The sequence below is a fragment of the Mobula hypostoma genome, chromosome 1 (genome assembly GCF_963921235.1).
Source record: "Mobula hypostoma chromosome 1, sMobHyp1.1, whole genome shotgun sequence".
NCBI lineage: Eukaryota > Metazoa > Chordata > Chondrichthyes > Myliobatiformes > Myliobatidae > Mobula > Mobula hypostoma.
This window is the reverse complement of record NC_086097.1, coordinates 182,877,966-182,894,748: the sequence shown is the minus strand read 5'-3', so window position 1 is coordinate 182,894,748 and position 16,783 is coordinate 182,877,966. Positions and strand designations below refer to the sequence as shown.

At 45.9% G+C, this 16,783-nt stretch overlaps 1 protein-coding gene across 1 annotated transcript in view; it reads right to left on the bottom strand.

The window, feature by feature from the left end:
- The window catches only part of sspo (SCO-spondin), a 334,645-nt gene that overhangs the window by 255,596 nt on the left and 62,266 nt on the right, over positions 1–16,783 (bottom strand). Inside the window, exons 32-34 of the mRNA XM_063050934.1 lie at positions 2,085–2,234; positions 513–653; positions 115–297 (exon numbers count right to left, since the gene is read on the bottom strand). Coding sequence (XP_062907004.1) covers positions 115–297; positions 513–653; positions 2,085–2,234 — 474 coding nt within the window. The remainder of the gene's footprint in view (positions 1–114; positions 298–512; positions 654–2,084; positions 2,235–16,783) is intronic.

Here is a 16,783-nt window from a genome sequence, read left to right as displayed (position 1 = left end):
GCGCTCTCACGCTCTGCCTGTGACCTTTGACACCGCACCCCCACACTCCACATGTAAGTCCTAGCTTCCTATCCGCCACAGCCCGAAACCTCCACCCACCCACTGTTTGGTTACCTGAGCAGACTGGGTTCAAGCGACACTGCTGCAGACGGCCGTCCGTACAGGTACAGAGCTCACAGTTAACCTTGACCGTCTGACCAGGCCAGTACTTGACCCCATCCACGTAGCAGGGACAGTCAGCAGGGTGGACACAGTGCTGCTCTACGTCCAGCACCAGTCCCTCTGGGCACCAGCAACCTGTGCACAGGAGACTTGTCAGAAAGCCAGAGAGAGGGGCAGCCTCCCTGCCTCCAGACAGACAGACAGACACACACACACACACACACACACACACACACACACACAGTCCATCCATTTCTGGATGGGATGATGCACCAAGACACCTAACTGCTCCATGTTACAACAACCTATCGTTGACATCCTAACACCCACTTCCAGTCCTCTCCACCCACCTGGGAAACAGCTTGCAGTTTGGGGACAGCTGTCCTCTGTAGATACGTGTGCACACGTCAGAGGGCAGGTGGCACAGTCCCGTCTGACCAGATGCCCAGGACAATGGTGAGCACTGGGACAGTCGTCTGAGTGGCAGGGAGCTGTGAGAGAGAGAAGACTGTGAGGGACATAACAACAGAAAGTGCTAGGAGCGTTCAGCACCCGTGGGGGGGGGTGAGAGGGAGGGGGAGGGAGAAGGGGGGAGGGAGAAGGGGGGAGGGAGAAGGGGGGAGGGAGAAGGGGGGAGGGAGAAGGGGGGAGGGAGAGTGGGGGAGGGAGAGAGAGAATGGGAATGCTTCAGATCAGTATGAAGGGGTTGGGGGAGTGAGGGAGGGATGGAGAGAACATGAGGGTGAAGTCAGGGTTGCCATGGGGATAAGCTATAAATGAAATGACCAGGGTGATGGGTTAATGGAGTAACAGGTCTTTTGGCCCATTTTGTGCACACAGACTATCTGCACTAATCCTATTTGCCTACATTAGGTCCATATCCTTTATGCCTTGTCTAAATACCCTTTTCATGGGGAAAGATCCTCACCATTTACCCTATATACGTCTCTTGCAGCCTTAGACAACCTTACACCATCAATTTTCAGTACAATATTCCAGAAGCTTGCCAACTGAATAGTCAACATTCTTATCCAACTCATTATGTGTCACAAATAAGCAGGATCTGAGCACCGACCTTGCAGTACAGCACTGGTTACAGACTTCCAATCAGCAAAGCATTTTTCCACCACCTCCTTTCTCCTATCACCATGCTCCTGAATCTTCTGGACCGGCTACATGCAGGTCCTTGTGAAATGTCCAGATAGCCAATATCTATCATCATGCCTTCATCAACCTTCTTAATTATCTTGTTAAAAAAAAAATCTGTCTTTGTACTCACCAAATCTCTTGTCACTCTACCCACAAGCTGCAATGCCTTCTCTACTTTCACCAGGTCGTCATTTACACTGTTGAAATCAGCCTTCTACCAATTCAAGACCTTTAAGGATCAACAGAAATGTGCTGCTTTAGCCTCCTCCACTCCAAGGAAAACAAACCCAGACAATCTACTGTCTCCTCAGAACAGAAATGCTTCATCACAGGGAGCATCCTGTATACATCCCTACTGCAACCTCTCACAATCACTTCCCTGTAGTTTAGCAAACAAAACTGCACACAATAATCCAGCCACAGCTTAACTAATAACGTTATACCATAACCTCCACTCTCACATTCTAAATCCCAGCCTTTGAGGAAGACTTTCAAATGCCTACTTCGCTCACTTATCCACCTGCACTGTTACCATCAGGAATTCTTGGACGCACACCAAGGTCCCTCTGTTGCTCAATATTCTCCTGGGTCAACAGTCCCAACAGCAACACCCCACCGACAGTCTGCCTCCTTTCACTGAGACAGATTTGCCAACGAGGATGCTATGGAGCAGTGTGCAGCAGAGCCTACCACACACCTCTGACAGAAGCTTTACTGCCCCAATATCTCCTGAGCCCACCTCCTCCCGCCATTCCCTCGATCCGGTTACTCACTGACTTCCAGGGTGACAGGTGGCTGGGGCAGCTGCAGACAGGGCTTTCCCCCGTTCCGTGGGCTCAGACAGGTCCTCTCTCGGATCACCAGTCCTTCACAGTCCCGGGTACAATTTGACCACTCCGTCCATTCCGTCCACCAGCCGTCCTCTGCAGACAGGTGAACACACAGCGTCAGTTTTCTCCTTGGCAACTGGCTCACAGGGGGCTGAGGGTCAGGGATGATTCACGTACACCCACGTGAATCCACCAGCCGTCCTCTGCAGATAGGTGAACACACAGCGTCAGTTTTCTCCTTGGCCACTGGCTCACAGGGGGCTGAGGGTCAAGGACGAGTCACGTACACCCACAAACACAAGGCCGCTGCTTTCATTAACGGAAGTGGGACAGGGATGCACTATGACTAATTACCAACCTCAGTGCTCACCACCACACTAGCTCCTCACTTTATTAATTAAATAAGTCGGGAATAAAGAGCCCAATCCAGTAACTGTGGCGTCTGCATTATGATCGAACCCAGAACTCAGTGTACGAAAAGGCCCTTTGGCCCAGAAGGTCTGTGTGAACCAAGATATCAATCCAAATGTCCCATCTACCTGCATTTGGAGTTTGTCACTCCTTTCCCTGGCTGTTCTTGTGTCTGTCTAAACTCCTCTTAAACATTGCTATTGTATCTTTTTCTACTACCTCCCCTGCAGTCCTTCCCTGGCTCCCACCATTCTCTGTGGAAAATCCCCATGCCCTCCAGGGATTGACATTTCCTGGGTAAAAGAATCCAACCACCTACCCTATTGATAACTCTCATCATTTATAACTCTACGTACTTGGTAACTTTGGGTCTGTAAAATATGAGCCGCACGAGAACGACCGTCATCGTCAAACACAATAGCCGACCATCATCATCACTTGGGAATATAGAAACATAGAAAACCTTCAGCACAATACAGGCCCTTCACCCCACAATGCTGTGCTGAAATTACCTAGGGTTACCCATAGCCCTCTATTTTTCTAATTTCCATGTACCTATCCAGGAGCCTTTTAAAAGACCCTATTGTATCCATCTCCACCACAGTCGCCAGCAGACCATTACATGCATTCACCACTCTCTGCGTAAAAAACTTACCGCTGATATCCCCCGCTATACCTACTTCCAAACACTTTAAAACTGTGCCCTCATGTGTTAGCCATTTCAGCCTGGTTAAAAAGCCTCTGACTATCCACACGATCGATGCCTCTCATTATCTTATACACGTCAGGTCACCTGTCATCCTCCGTCGCTCCAAGGAGAAAAGATCAAGTTCACTCAACCTATTCTCATAAGGAATGCTCCCCAATCCAGGCAACATCCTTGTAAATCTTCTCTGTACCCTTTCCATAGTTTCCACATCCTTCCTGTAGCGTGGTGACCAGAATTGAACACAGTACTCCAAGTTGGGTCTGACCAGGGTCCTATACAGCTGTAACATTACCTCTCGGCTCCTAAACTCAATCTCTCGGTTGATGAAAACCAATACACCGTGTGCTTTCTTAACCACATGGTCAACCTGCGCAGCTGCTTTGAGTGTGCTATGGACACAGACCCCAAGATCCCTCTGATCCTCCACACTGCCAAGAGTCTTACCATTAATACTATATTCTGCCATCATAGTTGACCTACCAAAATGAACCACTTCACACTTATCTGGGTTGAACTCCATCTGCCACTTCTTAGCCCATTTTTGCATCCTAGCGATGTTCCGCTGTAACTTCTGTCAGCCCTCCACACTATCCACAACGCACGCAACCTTTGTGTCATCAGCAACTTTACTAACTCATCCCTCCACTTCCTCATCCAGGTCATTTATAAAAATCACAAAGAGAAGGGGGTCCTAGAATAGATTCCTGAGATACACCACTGGTCACTGACCTCCATGCTGAATATGACCCGTCTACAACCACACTTTGCCTTCTGTGGGCAAGTCAATTCTGGATCCACAAAACAAGTCTTATTGAGAAAGGAAGGATCCCATGCCTCCTTCCTTTCTCAATAAGCCTTGCATGAGGTACCTTATCAGATCCCTTGCTGAAATCCATATACACTACATCTACTGCTCTTCCTTCATCAATGTGTTTAGTCACATCCTCAAAAAATTCAATCAGGCTTGTAAGGCACGACTTGCCTTTGACAAAGCCATACTGGCTATTCCTAATCATATTATGCCTCTCCAAATGTTCATAAATCCTGCCTCTCAGGATCTTCTCCATCAACTTACCAGCCACTGAAGTAAGACTCACTGGTCTATAATTTCCTGGGCTATCTCTACTCCCTTTCTTGAATAAGGGAACAACATCCACAACCCTCCAATCCTCTGGAACCTCTCCCATCCCCATTGATGATGCAAACATCATTGCCAGAGGCTCAGCAATCTCCTCCCTTGCCTCCCACAGCAGCCTGGGGTATATCTCGTCCGGTCCCAGCGACTTATCCAACTTGATGCTTTCCAAAAGCTCCAGCACATCCTCTTTCTTAACATCTATATGATCGAGCTTTTCAGTTCGCTGTAAGTCATCCCTACAATCGCCAAGGTCCTTTTCCATAGTGAATACTGAAGCAAAGTATTCATTAAGTACCTCCACTATCTCCTCCGGTTCCATACACACTTTTCCACTGTCACACTTGATTGGTCCAATTCTCTCATGTCTTATCCTCTTGTTCTTCACATACTTGTAGAATGCCTTGGAGCTTTCCTTCATCTTGCTTGCCAAGGCCTTCTAATGGCACCTTCTGGCTCTCCTAATTTCATTCTTAAGCTCCTTCCTGCTAACCTTATAATTTTCTAGATCTCTATCATTACCTAATTTTTTGAACCTTTGGTAAGCTTTTCTTTTCTTCTTGACTAGATTTTCTACAGCCTTTGTAAACCATAGTTCCTGTACCCTACCATCCTTACCCTGTCTCATTGGAATGTACCTATGCAGAACACCACGCAAATATGCCCTGAACATTTGCCACATTTCTGCTGTACACTTCCCTGAGAAAATCTGTTCCTAATGTATGCTTCCAAGTTCCTGCCTGATAGCTTCATATTTCCCCTTACTCCAATTAAACGCTTTCCTCACTTGTCTGTTCCTATCCCTCTCCAATGCTATGGTAAAGGAGATAGAATTGTGATATCTATCTCCAAAATGCTCTCCCATTGAGAGACCTGACACCTGACCAGGTTCATTTCCCAATACCAGATCAAGTACAGCCTCTCCTCTTGTAGGCTTATCTACATAATGTGTCAGGAAACCTTCCTGAACACACCCAACAAACTCCACCCCATCTAAACCCATTGTTCTAGGGAGATGCCAATCAATATTGGAGAAATTAAAATCTCCCACCACGACACCCCTGTTATTATTACATCTTTCCAGAATCCATCTCCCTTTCTGCTCCTCGATGTCCCTGTTACCATTAAGTGGTCTGTAAAAAACACCCAGTAGAGTTATTGACCCCTTCCTGTTCCCAACTTCCACCCACAGAGACTCAGTAGACAATCCCTCCATGACTTCCTCCTTTTCTGCAGCCATGACACGATCTCTGATCAACAGTGCCATGCCCCCACCTCTTTTGCCTCCCCTCCCTGTCCTTTCTGAAATGTCTAAAGCCTGGCACTTTAAGTAGCCATTCCTGCCCCTGAGCTATCCAAGTCTCTGTAATGGCCACAACACCACAAATGGTGGGGCTCATCAGCAAAAATGATGAAACTATGTACAGGGAGGAGGTCAAACACCTAGAGAGATGGTGCAGGGATAACAACTTGATGCTTAATATCACCAAAACCAAGGAGATGATCGTCGATTTCAGACGGTCTAAGCCTGAGCACACACCCCTCAGCATCAGCGGCTCCACAGTGCAGAGAGTGGAAAACATCAAGTTCCTTGGGGTGCAGATCTCGGACAATCTCACTGGCCAAGGAACACCACTGGGATTGTGAAACGGGCCCAGCAGAGATTGCACTTTCTGAGGAAGCTTAAACAAGCATCACTCCCCACTGACATCTTAACTACATTCTACAGAGGCGTGGTTGAGAGTGTGCTGACCTTTTGCATCACAACCTGGTACTCTAACTACAGTGTTGTTGACAAAAAAAGCCTTGCAGAGGGTGGTTAGGGGAGCAGAGAAGGTTATTGGGGTCTCCCTACCTTCTGTCCAAGACCTCTTTCAGAGTCGATGCCTCCAGAAGACACGGTACATCATTAAAGACCCCTCACATCCTCTCCATGAACTGTTTGTTCTTCTGCCATCAGGCAAACGTTACAGGAGCATCAAAACTAAAACCACAAGGCTACTAAACAGCTTCCTCCCACAGGCAGTCAGACTGCTAAATAGCTGCTCTACCTGACTCTGCTTTGGACAATTTTAACTTGCACTGGACACTTATAACTGATTTTAACTGACATGCGGTTGTTGTGTTTTATTATTTATTGTTATGTTTATTATTTAGTGTTGCGTTTGTTATGTTATGATTGCACTGCCCCTGAGAAACGCTGTCTCATTCTGCCCTGCAGAGCTGATGTATGGTTAGAATGACAATAAAGTTTTTTGAATCTTTGAATCATAGCTCCAAGTACTGATCCATGCTCTAAGCTCATCCATTTTGTTCATGATACTCCCTGCATTAAAATAGACACATCTCAAACCATCAGTCTGAGCGTATCCCTTCTCTATCACCTGCCTATCCTCCCTCTCGCATTGTCTCTAAGCTTCTCTATATTTGTGAGCCAACAGCCCCTTCCTCTGTCTCTTCAGTTTGGTTCCCACCCCCCAGCAATTTTAGTTTAAACTCTCCCCAATACCCTCAGCAAACCTCCCCACCAGGATATTGGTCCACCTGGGATTCAAGTGCAACCCATCCTTTTTGTACAGGTCATTCCTGCCCTAAAAGAGGTCCCAATGATCCAGAAATCTGAGTCCCTTCCCCCTGCTCCAATCCCTCAGCCACGCATTTATCCTCCACCTCATTCTATTCCTATACTCACTGTCACGTGGCACAGGCAGTAATCCCGAAATTACTACCTTTGTGATCCTGCTTCTCAACTTCCTTCCTAACTCCCAGGAACTCCTCCCTTTTCCTACCTATGTCGTTGGTACCAATATGTACCACGACCTCTGGTTGTTCACCTTCCCACTTCAGGATGTCGTGGATGTGATCAGAAACATCCCGGACCCTGGCACCTGGGAGGCAAACTACCATCCGTGTTTCTCTCCTGCATCCACAGTATCGCCTGCCTGACCCCCTAACTATGGAGTCCCCTATCACTGCTGCCATTCTCTTCTTTCCCCTACCCTTCTGAGCCACAGGGTCAGACTCTGTGCCAGAGGCACGACCACTGTTGCTTCCCTCAGGAAGGTCGGCGGCCCCCCAACAGTACTCAGACAGGAATATTTATTATTAAGGAGGACAGCTACTGGGGTACTGTTATCTAACTCTTGTCCTTCCCTCTCCTGACTGTTACCCATTTATCTGTCTCCAAAGGCCCCAGTGTGACTACTTGCATATAGCTCCTCTCTATCACCTCCTCACTTTCCCTGACCAGATGAAAGTCATCGAGCTGCATCTCCAGTTCCCTAACACACTCCCTAAGGAGCTGCAGCTCAACGCACCTGGTGCAGATGTGGCCGTCCGGGAGGCTGGGAGTCTCCCGGACCTCCCACATCTGACACCCAGTACAGAACACCGGCTTCACACATATACTTCCTATTCCTATTCTTCACAAGTAAGTTACCTCGCCTTGACCCGTTATCGATGAAGCCCCATTGAGCTAAAGCCCTCTTACTCTGACTCCCTCTATTCTGTCATCCGCTCTTCCAATGCCCACTCTATAAAGCAGTCTTCTTTTTATACTCTTCCCACCAGTCTAACTCACTGACGTCCTCGTGCCTGTGCAGTCGTCCCTCATTCTCTCAGACATCTCCAACATCTCTCAGAATGCTTTGCTCACACCCACTCTCATCTTCCCTGATCTGGACCACTAGAGCTCTGGTGTCCTGAACTGGGTCAGGGCTATTGGGGAAGGGGTAACCCGATCCCAAGCCACAACATCCCACAAAAAAAAGGAATAAACATAGAATTCTAAGCACAGTCTCAGGGTAAGCACCACAGGACCAAAACCTGTGTCTTCCATTTCAATTAGGGCAATTATATTGGTGGGAGGAGGACTGAGTAAAGAGGGCAAGAGAGGGGTCAGGAGAGAAACAGAGGCAGAAGCTCAAACAGCTGGTCTACAATGTGATGCAAGGGTTTATCCCAATCAGAAAGAGGGATTCCATGAGAAAGAAGCATAGTTAACAAAGAAGGTTAATGTTAACTTGAAATCTGGAGTTTATGAAGTGGCAAAGTCTGGTGACAGACCAAGAGAGTTTTAGAATTCAACAGAAGAAGACAACGAAGTTCAAAACAAAAGAGAAAATAAAGAGAAAACTTACATGTACAAAGACAAAAGGGATAAGTATCTAATGATATACAAATAGGAAGAGTCAGATAAGGTAAATGTGGGGCCTCTGGAGAAAGAGGCTTGTGAATTAGTAATAAAGAACAGGAAGTAATGTTGAATACATTTATGCACAAGTCTTCACCATGAAAGAAATGGTTAAAATCCCTAAGATATCAAGGCGGACTGATTTCGAATAACATGGTTGCACTCAGAGGGGAAAAAGTGGATGGGTCATCAGTAGATTCTTTATGGATAGAATTCCTCAAAAATAAGTACACTGCTTTGTGGGGGATGACGTCCTGGGGAAATGCCACAGCGACTGGGTTACAGGCACTGAGCAGGGGTCCGTGATGCAGAAGGGAAAGAGAGAGAAGAAGGGAGCAGTAGTGTTAGGGGACTCAATACTGAGGGGAACAGACAGGAGATTCTGTGGACAAGGATGGGACACCTGGATGGGATGTTGCCTTCCAGGTGCCAGGGTCAGGAACATCTCAGATCGCATCCACAACATTTTGGATGGGGAGGGAGAGTAGCCAGATGTCTTGGTATACATTGGTACCAATGACATAGGAAGGAAAGGCAATGAGGTCCTGAAAAGTGATTTTAGAGAGCTAGGTAGAAAGCTGAGACGCAGAATCTCCAGAGTAGTAATCTCTGAATTGCTGCCTGTGCCTCGCACCACAAAGGATAGAACATAAGAACATAGGAAATAGGAGCAGGAGTAGGCCATCCGGCCCATCGAGCCTGCCCCGCCATTCAATAAGATCATGGCTGCTCTGTCTGTAAACTCAGCTCCATCTACCTGCCTTTTCCACATAACCCTTAATTCCCCTACTATGTAAAAATCTATCTAACTGCATCTTAAATATATTTAATGAGGAAGCCTGAACTGCCTCCCTAGACAGAGAATTCCACAGATTCACCACTCTCTGGGAAAAACAGTTTCTCCTCATCCCCGTCCTAAATCTTCTCCCCTGAATCTCGAGGCAATGTCCCCTAGTTCTAGTCTCACCTGCCATTGGAAACAACTTTCCTATCTTATCTATCACTTCCAAAATTTTGTATGTTTCTATAAGATCCCCTCTCATTATTCTGAATTCCAGAGAGTATAGTCCCAGGCGACTCAATCTCTCCTCATTGGTTAACCCCTTCATCTCTGGAATCAACCTGGTGAACCTTCTCTGCACTGCCTCCAAAGCCAGTATGGAGGCCAGAACTGCACACAGTACTCCAGGTGCGGCCTCACCAGTACCCTGTATAGTTGCAGCATAACCTCCCTGCTCTTGAATTCAATCCCTCTAGCAATGAAGGCAAACATTCTGTTTGCCTTCTTAATAACCTGTTGTACCTGCAAGCCAGCTTTTTGCGATTCATGCACAAACACTCCCAAGTCGCTCTGCACAACAGCATGCTGCAATCTTTCACCATTTAAATAATAACCTGCTCTTCTGTTATTCCTTCCAAAGTGGATGATCTTGCATTAACCAACACTGTATTCCATCTGCCAGACCTTGGCCCACTCACTTTACCTATCTATATCCCTCTGCAGACTCTCCACATCCTCTGTACAATTTGCTTTTCCACTCAGTTTACAGTCATCAGCAAATTTTGCTACGGTACACTCAGTCCCCTCTTCCAAATCATCAATGTAAATTGTAAACAGCTGCAGGCCCAGCTCTGACCCCTGCGGCACCCCACTATATACTTATAGAAACAGGATGATTTGGCTGATAAATTAATGGCTAAGAAGCTGGTGCAGGGGGCAGGGCTTCAGATGCTTGGATCATTGGGATCTCTTCTGGGGGAGATACGACCCGAGGGGGACCAATATTCTCACGGGCAGGTTTGTTAGAGCTGTTGGGGAGGGTTTAAACTAATTTGGCAGTGGGGTGGGAACCGGAGTGAAGGGACTCAGGATGGGACAGATGGTAAACAAGTAAAGATAATGTGCAGTCAGACTGTCAGGAAGGGCAGGCAAGTGATGGGACTTAGTTGCAGCTAACAGGCTGAGTATCAAAACATTAGGGATGCAGATTCAGAAATTATAGCAAATATGGTACTCAAGGTGTTGTATCTAAATGTGCGTAGTATAAGAAATAAAGTGGGCAATCTTGTTGCAATATTACAGATTGCCAGGTATGATGTTGTGGCCATCACTGAATCATGGCTGAAGGATGGTTGTAGTTGGGAGCTGAATATCTTTGTATCGGAGGGATAGAAAGGTAGGCAGAGGGGGAGCTGTGGCTCTACTGGTAAAGAATGGGATCAAATCCGTAGAAAGATGTGATATAGAATCAGAAGATGTTGAATCCTTGTGGGCTGAGTTAAGAAACTGCAAGGGTAAAAGGACCCTGCTGGCAGTTATATACAGGCCTCCCAACAGTAGCTGGGATGTGGACCACAGGTTACAACAGGAAATAGAAAAGGCGAGTCAAAAGGGCAATGTTATGGTAGTCATGGGAGATTTTAACATGCAGGTCAATTGGGAAAATCAGGTTGGTAATGGATCTCAAGAGAGAGAGTTTGTTGAATGCCTCAGAGATGGCTCTTGAGAGCAGTTTGTCGTTGAGTCCACGAGGGGATCAGCTATACTGGATTGGGTGTTATGTAATGAACAGGAGGCAAAGAGGAAGCTTAAGGTAAAAGAACCCTTAGAAACAAGTGATCACAATAAGATTGAGTTCAACTTGAAATTTGATAGGGAGAAAGTAAAGTCTGATGCAGCAGTATTTCAGTAGAGTAAAGGAAATTACAGTGGTATGAGAGAGGAGATGGCCAAAGTAAATCGGAAGGAGGTGCTGACAGGGATGTCAGAAGAGCAGCAATGGCGTGCTTTTCTGGGAAAAATGAGGAAGGTGCAGGATATATGTATTCCAAAAGTGAAGAAATACTCAAATGGCAAAATAATACAACCGTGGCTGACAAGGGAAGTCATTTGTAAAAGCAAAAGAAAGGGCACACAACAAAGCAAAAATTAGTGGGAAGACAGAGGATTGGGATGTTTTTAAACACCTACAAATAACAACAAAAAAATCATCAGAAGGGAAAAGATGAACTATGAAAACAAACTAGGAAATAATATCAAAGTGGATAGTAAAAGTTTGTTTTAAGTATAAAAATAAAAGAGAAATGAGAGTGGATATGGGACTGCAAGAAAATGAGGCAGGAGAAATAGTAACGAGGGCAAGGAGATGGCTGATGAACTAAATGGGTAGTCTGCATCAGTCTTCACTGTGGAGATCACTAGCCTGATGTTATGGTGTGTGAAGGAAGAGAAGCGGGTGCAGTTACTATTACAAGAGCGAAGGTGCTCAAAAAGCTGAAAGATCTAAAGGCACATAAGTCTCCCGGACCAGATGAACTGCACCCTGGGGTTCTGAGAGGTAGTCTTTGAGATGGTGGTGGCATTAGAAATAATCTTTCAAAATTCTTTGGACTCTGGCATGGTTCTAGAGGACTGGAAAATTGCAAATATCACTCCACTCTTTAAGAAAGGAGGAAGGCAGCAGAAAGGAAATTATAGACCAGTTAGTTTGACCTCAGTGGTTGGGAAGATGTTAGAGTCAATTGTTAAAGATGATGTGATGGAGTTACTTGATGACACAGGACAAGATAATGCAAAGTCAGCAGGGTTTCCTTCAGGGAAAATCCTGCCTGATGAACCTGTTGGAATTCTTTGAGGAGATTACAAGTAGGATAGATAAAGGGAATGAATGGATGTTGTATATTTGGACTTTCAGAAGGCCTTTGACAAGATGTCACACATGAGGCTGCTTACCAAATTAAGAGCCCTTGGTATTATAGGAAAGATACTAACATGGTTAGAGCATTGGCTGATTGGTAGGAGGCAGCGAGTGAGAATTAAAGGATATTTGTCTGGTTGGCTGCCAGTGACTTATGGTGTTCCACAGGGGTCGGTGTTGGGACCACTTCTTTTTATGCTGTATATAAATGATTTAGATGATGAAATAGATGGTTTTGTTGCCAAGTTTGCAGAAGATTGGTGGAGGGCCAGGTAGTGTTGAGGAAACAGGTAGGATGCAGAAGGACTTAGACAGATTAGGAGAATGGGCAAAAATGTGGCAAATGAAATAAAATGTTGGAAAATGTATGGTCATGCATTTTGGTAGTAAAGGTAAATGTGTGGGCTATTTTCTAAATGGAGAGAAAATCCAAAAATCTGAGATGCAAAGGGACTTGGGAGTCCTTGTGCAGAATACCCTAAAGGTTAACTTGCAGGTTGGTTGGTAGTGAGGAAGGCAAATGCCACATTAGCATTCATTTCAAAAGGTCTAGAATACAAGAGAAGGGATGCGATGCTGAGGCTTCATAAGGCACTGGTGAGGCCTCACCTTGAGTATTGTGAACAGTTTTGGGCTCCTCATCTTAGAAAATATGTGCTGGCATTGGAGAGGGTCTAGAGGAGGTTCACAAGGATGATTCCAGGAATGAAAAGATTTCATACGAGGAACATTTGTTGGCTTTAGGTGTGTACTTGCCTGAATTTGGAAGGATGAAAGGACTAGACAGAGTAGATGTAGAAAGGATGTTTCCATGGTGGGAGAGTCTAGGACAAGAGGGCACAGCCTCAGGATAGAGGGACACCCATTCAAATCAGAGATGCAGAGAAATTTCTCTAGCCAGAGGGTGGTGAATTTGTGGAATTTGTTGCCACGTGTGGCTGTGGAGGCCAGGTCATTGGATGTACTTAAGGCAGAGAATAATAGGTTCTTGATTGGACATGGCATCAAAGGTTACGGGAAGAAGGCCGGAAAATAGGATTGAGGAGAAGGAAAAAAGGATCAGCCATAATTGAATAGGAGCAGACTCAATGGGCCAAATGGCCTAATTCTGCTCCTATGTCTAATGGTCTTATGATAAAGGTGCAATCACCAGATAGCCATATAGATTGAGGAGCAGATACGCAGGCAGATTATGGAAAGAAGCAAATTCAGCTTTCTCAACACAATCTGGGAATGCCATAGAACAAAAGATTTAGATTGGACAGAATTTGTTACGTGTGTACAAGAGGGCTTCTCGAAGCAATATATGGATAGTCCAACCGGAGGGGAGGCAAACTGGATCTTGTAATGGGGAATGAGCATGACCCAATGATTGACCTTTCAGTGGGTGAACAATTTGAAACTGTGATCACAACTCCTTAAGCTTTAAGATAGCTATGAATAAAGATAAGTGTGTGACTTAATAAGGAAAATATTAAACTGGGGGAGCATCAGACAGGAACTAGTGCGTTAATTAGGAAGAGTTGCTTGTGGACAAATCCACATCTGATATGTGGTGCTACACACACAAAATACTGGAGGAACTCAGCAAGCCAGGCAGCATCTATAGTTATGTTTCGAGCCAAGACCCTTCAGCAGGTCTGGAACACAAAGTTTGCTTGGATTTCCAGCATCTGGGGATTTTCTCTTTTTTCTGATATGAGGAGTTTGTTTAAATACCATCTCTCCAGCATTCAGGACTGGTTTGTTCCAGGAAGAGGGAAGGACAAGGATGGCCGGTTACAGGAACCTCGGTTGGCAAGAGAAGTGTTTATTTATTTATTTATTGAACCACAGTGCAGAATAGGCCCTTCTGGCCTATTGAGCTGTGCAGCCCAGCAATCCCCCAATGCAAGCCGAGCCTAATCATGGGACAAGTTACAATGACCGATTAACCTACCAACTGGTACGTCTTTGGACTGTGGGAGGAAACCGGAGCACCTGGAGGAAACCTATGTGTTCAGAGGAAAAACGTACAAGCTCCTTGCAGGCAGCAGCAGGAAATGAACCTGGGTCACTGGTAGTTATTAACAAAGGAGGAGGAAGTATATGTAAAGTTTTAGGAAGCTGGAACTCCAAAGAGTATTTGACAAATGCCACAGGAAGTCGGTATGTAAATTAAACACTCGTGATATCAGAGGAAGTGTGTTAGAGTGGATTAACAACTGTGAGACAAGAACTTTTCCACGTGTTTCCCCCTTCCAGCCTGAAAGTGATCCATTTATTCCAACTCCATTTTCAACGAGCCAGCCTGTTTTCAGTCCATTCCAACACACTTCCTCTGACACCATGGGTGTTTAGTTTATGCACCAGCCTCCTGTGTGGTAACTTGTCAAATGCCCTCTTGGAAATCTAAATACACTACATCTACAAGTTCCCCTCTATCATCCCTCCCTCTCACATCCTCAAAGTTGTTGAGAAAAGTTTTCAAACATCATTTACCTTTACAAAACTACCCTGAGTTTCATTATATTTGTCATCTGCAGGAATTCTCTGATGACTCAGCAACAGTTGGGTGTATAAATGGAGGACGGGAGGATGACTACAGGGCCCTGGTGGAAGATTTAATCAAATGATGCAAGCTGAATCATCTGCAGCTCAACATTAGTAAGACGAAGGAGATGGTAACACACATCAAAGTTGCTGGTGAACGCAGCAGGCCAGGCAGCATCTCTAGGAAGAGGTGCAGTCGACATTTCAGGCCGAGACCCTTCGTCAGGACTAACTGAAGGAAGAATGAGTAAGAGATTTGAAAGTTGGAAGGGGAGGGGGAGATCCAAAATGATAGGAGTAGACAGGAGGGGGAGGGATGGAGCCAAGAGCTGGACAGGTATAAGGTGTTGTTCCTCCAACCTGAGTGTGGCTTCATCTTTACAGTAGAGGAGGCCGTGGATAAACATGTCAGAATGGGAATGGGATGTGGAATTAAAATACGTGGCCACTGGGAGATCCTGCTTTCTCCGGCGGACAGAGCGTAGGTGTTCAGCAAAGCGGTCTCCCAGTCTACCAGTCTACGTCGGGTCTCGCCAATATATAAAACACCTTATATTCCGTCTGGGTAGCCTCCAACCTGATGGCATGAACATCGACTTCTCTAACTTCCGCTAATGCCCCACCTCCCCCACGTACCCCATCTGTTACTTATTTTTATACACACATTCTTTCTCTCACTCTCCTTTTTCTCCCTCTGTCCCTCTGAATATATCCTTTGCCCATCCTCTGGGTTCCCCCTCTCCATTGTCTTTCTTCCCGGACCTCCTGTCCCAAGATCCTCTCATATCCCTTTTGCCAATCACCTGTCCAGCTCTTGGCTCCATCCCTCCCCCCCGTCTTCTCCTATCATTTCAGATCTCCCCCTCCCCCTCTCAAATCTCTTACTCACTCTTCCTTCAGTTAGTCCTGACCAAGGGTTTCGGCCTGAAACGTCGACTGTACCTCTTCCTAGAGATGCTGCCTGGCCTGCTGCGTTCACCAGCAACTTTGATGTGTGTTGCTTGAATTTCCAGCATCTGCAGAATTCCTGTTGTTTGCGTTGAAGGAGATGGTGATGGACTTTAGGAAGACCAAGCCTGCATTGCTCCCTGTTACTATTGATGGTGAGGACCTACAAGTACCTGGTGGTGCACCTGGATGACAGACTTGAGTGGAGCACCAACACAGAGGCTGTGTACAAGGGCACGAGTCACCTCTACTTCCTGAGGAGACTGAGGTTCTTTGGAATATGTAGGCCTCTCCTTCACATGTTCTACTAGTCTGTTGTCGCCAGTACAATCTTCTATGCAATGGTGTGCTGGGGCAATGACATCAACATGGGTGATGCCAACAGGCTCAATAAACTGATTAGAAAGGCTGGCTCTGTTATAGGAGTCAAACTGGATACACTGGGGGCTGTGGTATAACAAAAGACCCTCCAGACAATCCTGGCAATTCTAGACAATGTTTCTCACCGTCTGCATGCCACCTTGGCTGAACAGAGGAACACTTTCAGTAATAGACTCAAACAGCTGAGCTGCTCTAAAGAGCATTATATGAGGCCATTAGGTTCTATAATGAGTCAGCCTGTAGCTGGGGAACTGAAGATCCCCTCTTGTCAGACTGTTTGAGGTAAATTATTTTTTATTCTTTCTTACTTCTCTTCTAATATTTGTATATCTGTGCACTTGTAATTGTACTGTGACACTGTAATTTCCTTTGGGATTAATAAAGTACCTATCTAATCTAATCTAATGCCCTGCAGAAAGGGGCAGTGCACAAGGTTTCCAAATTTTCTAATGATGCGGACATGGAGGGAAGGTATGTTGTGATAAGGATACTATGGTTCTGCAGTGGGTTGTGGAGAGAGCAATGGAGCCCCTGGCTCTGGAGGGATCAGCTGCTGAGCAGGAACAAAGAGAATCAACGTGAGGAAAGAGATCATGTGAAAGTGGGAGCCCACTGGCTCCACCAGGAGGGGAGAGG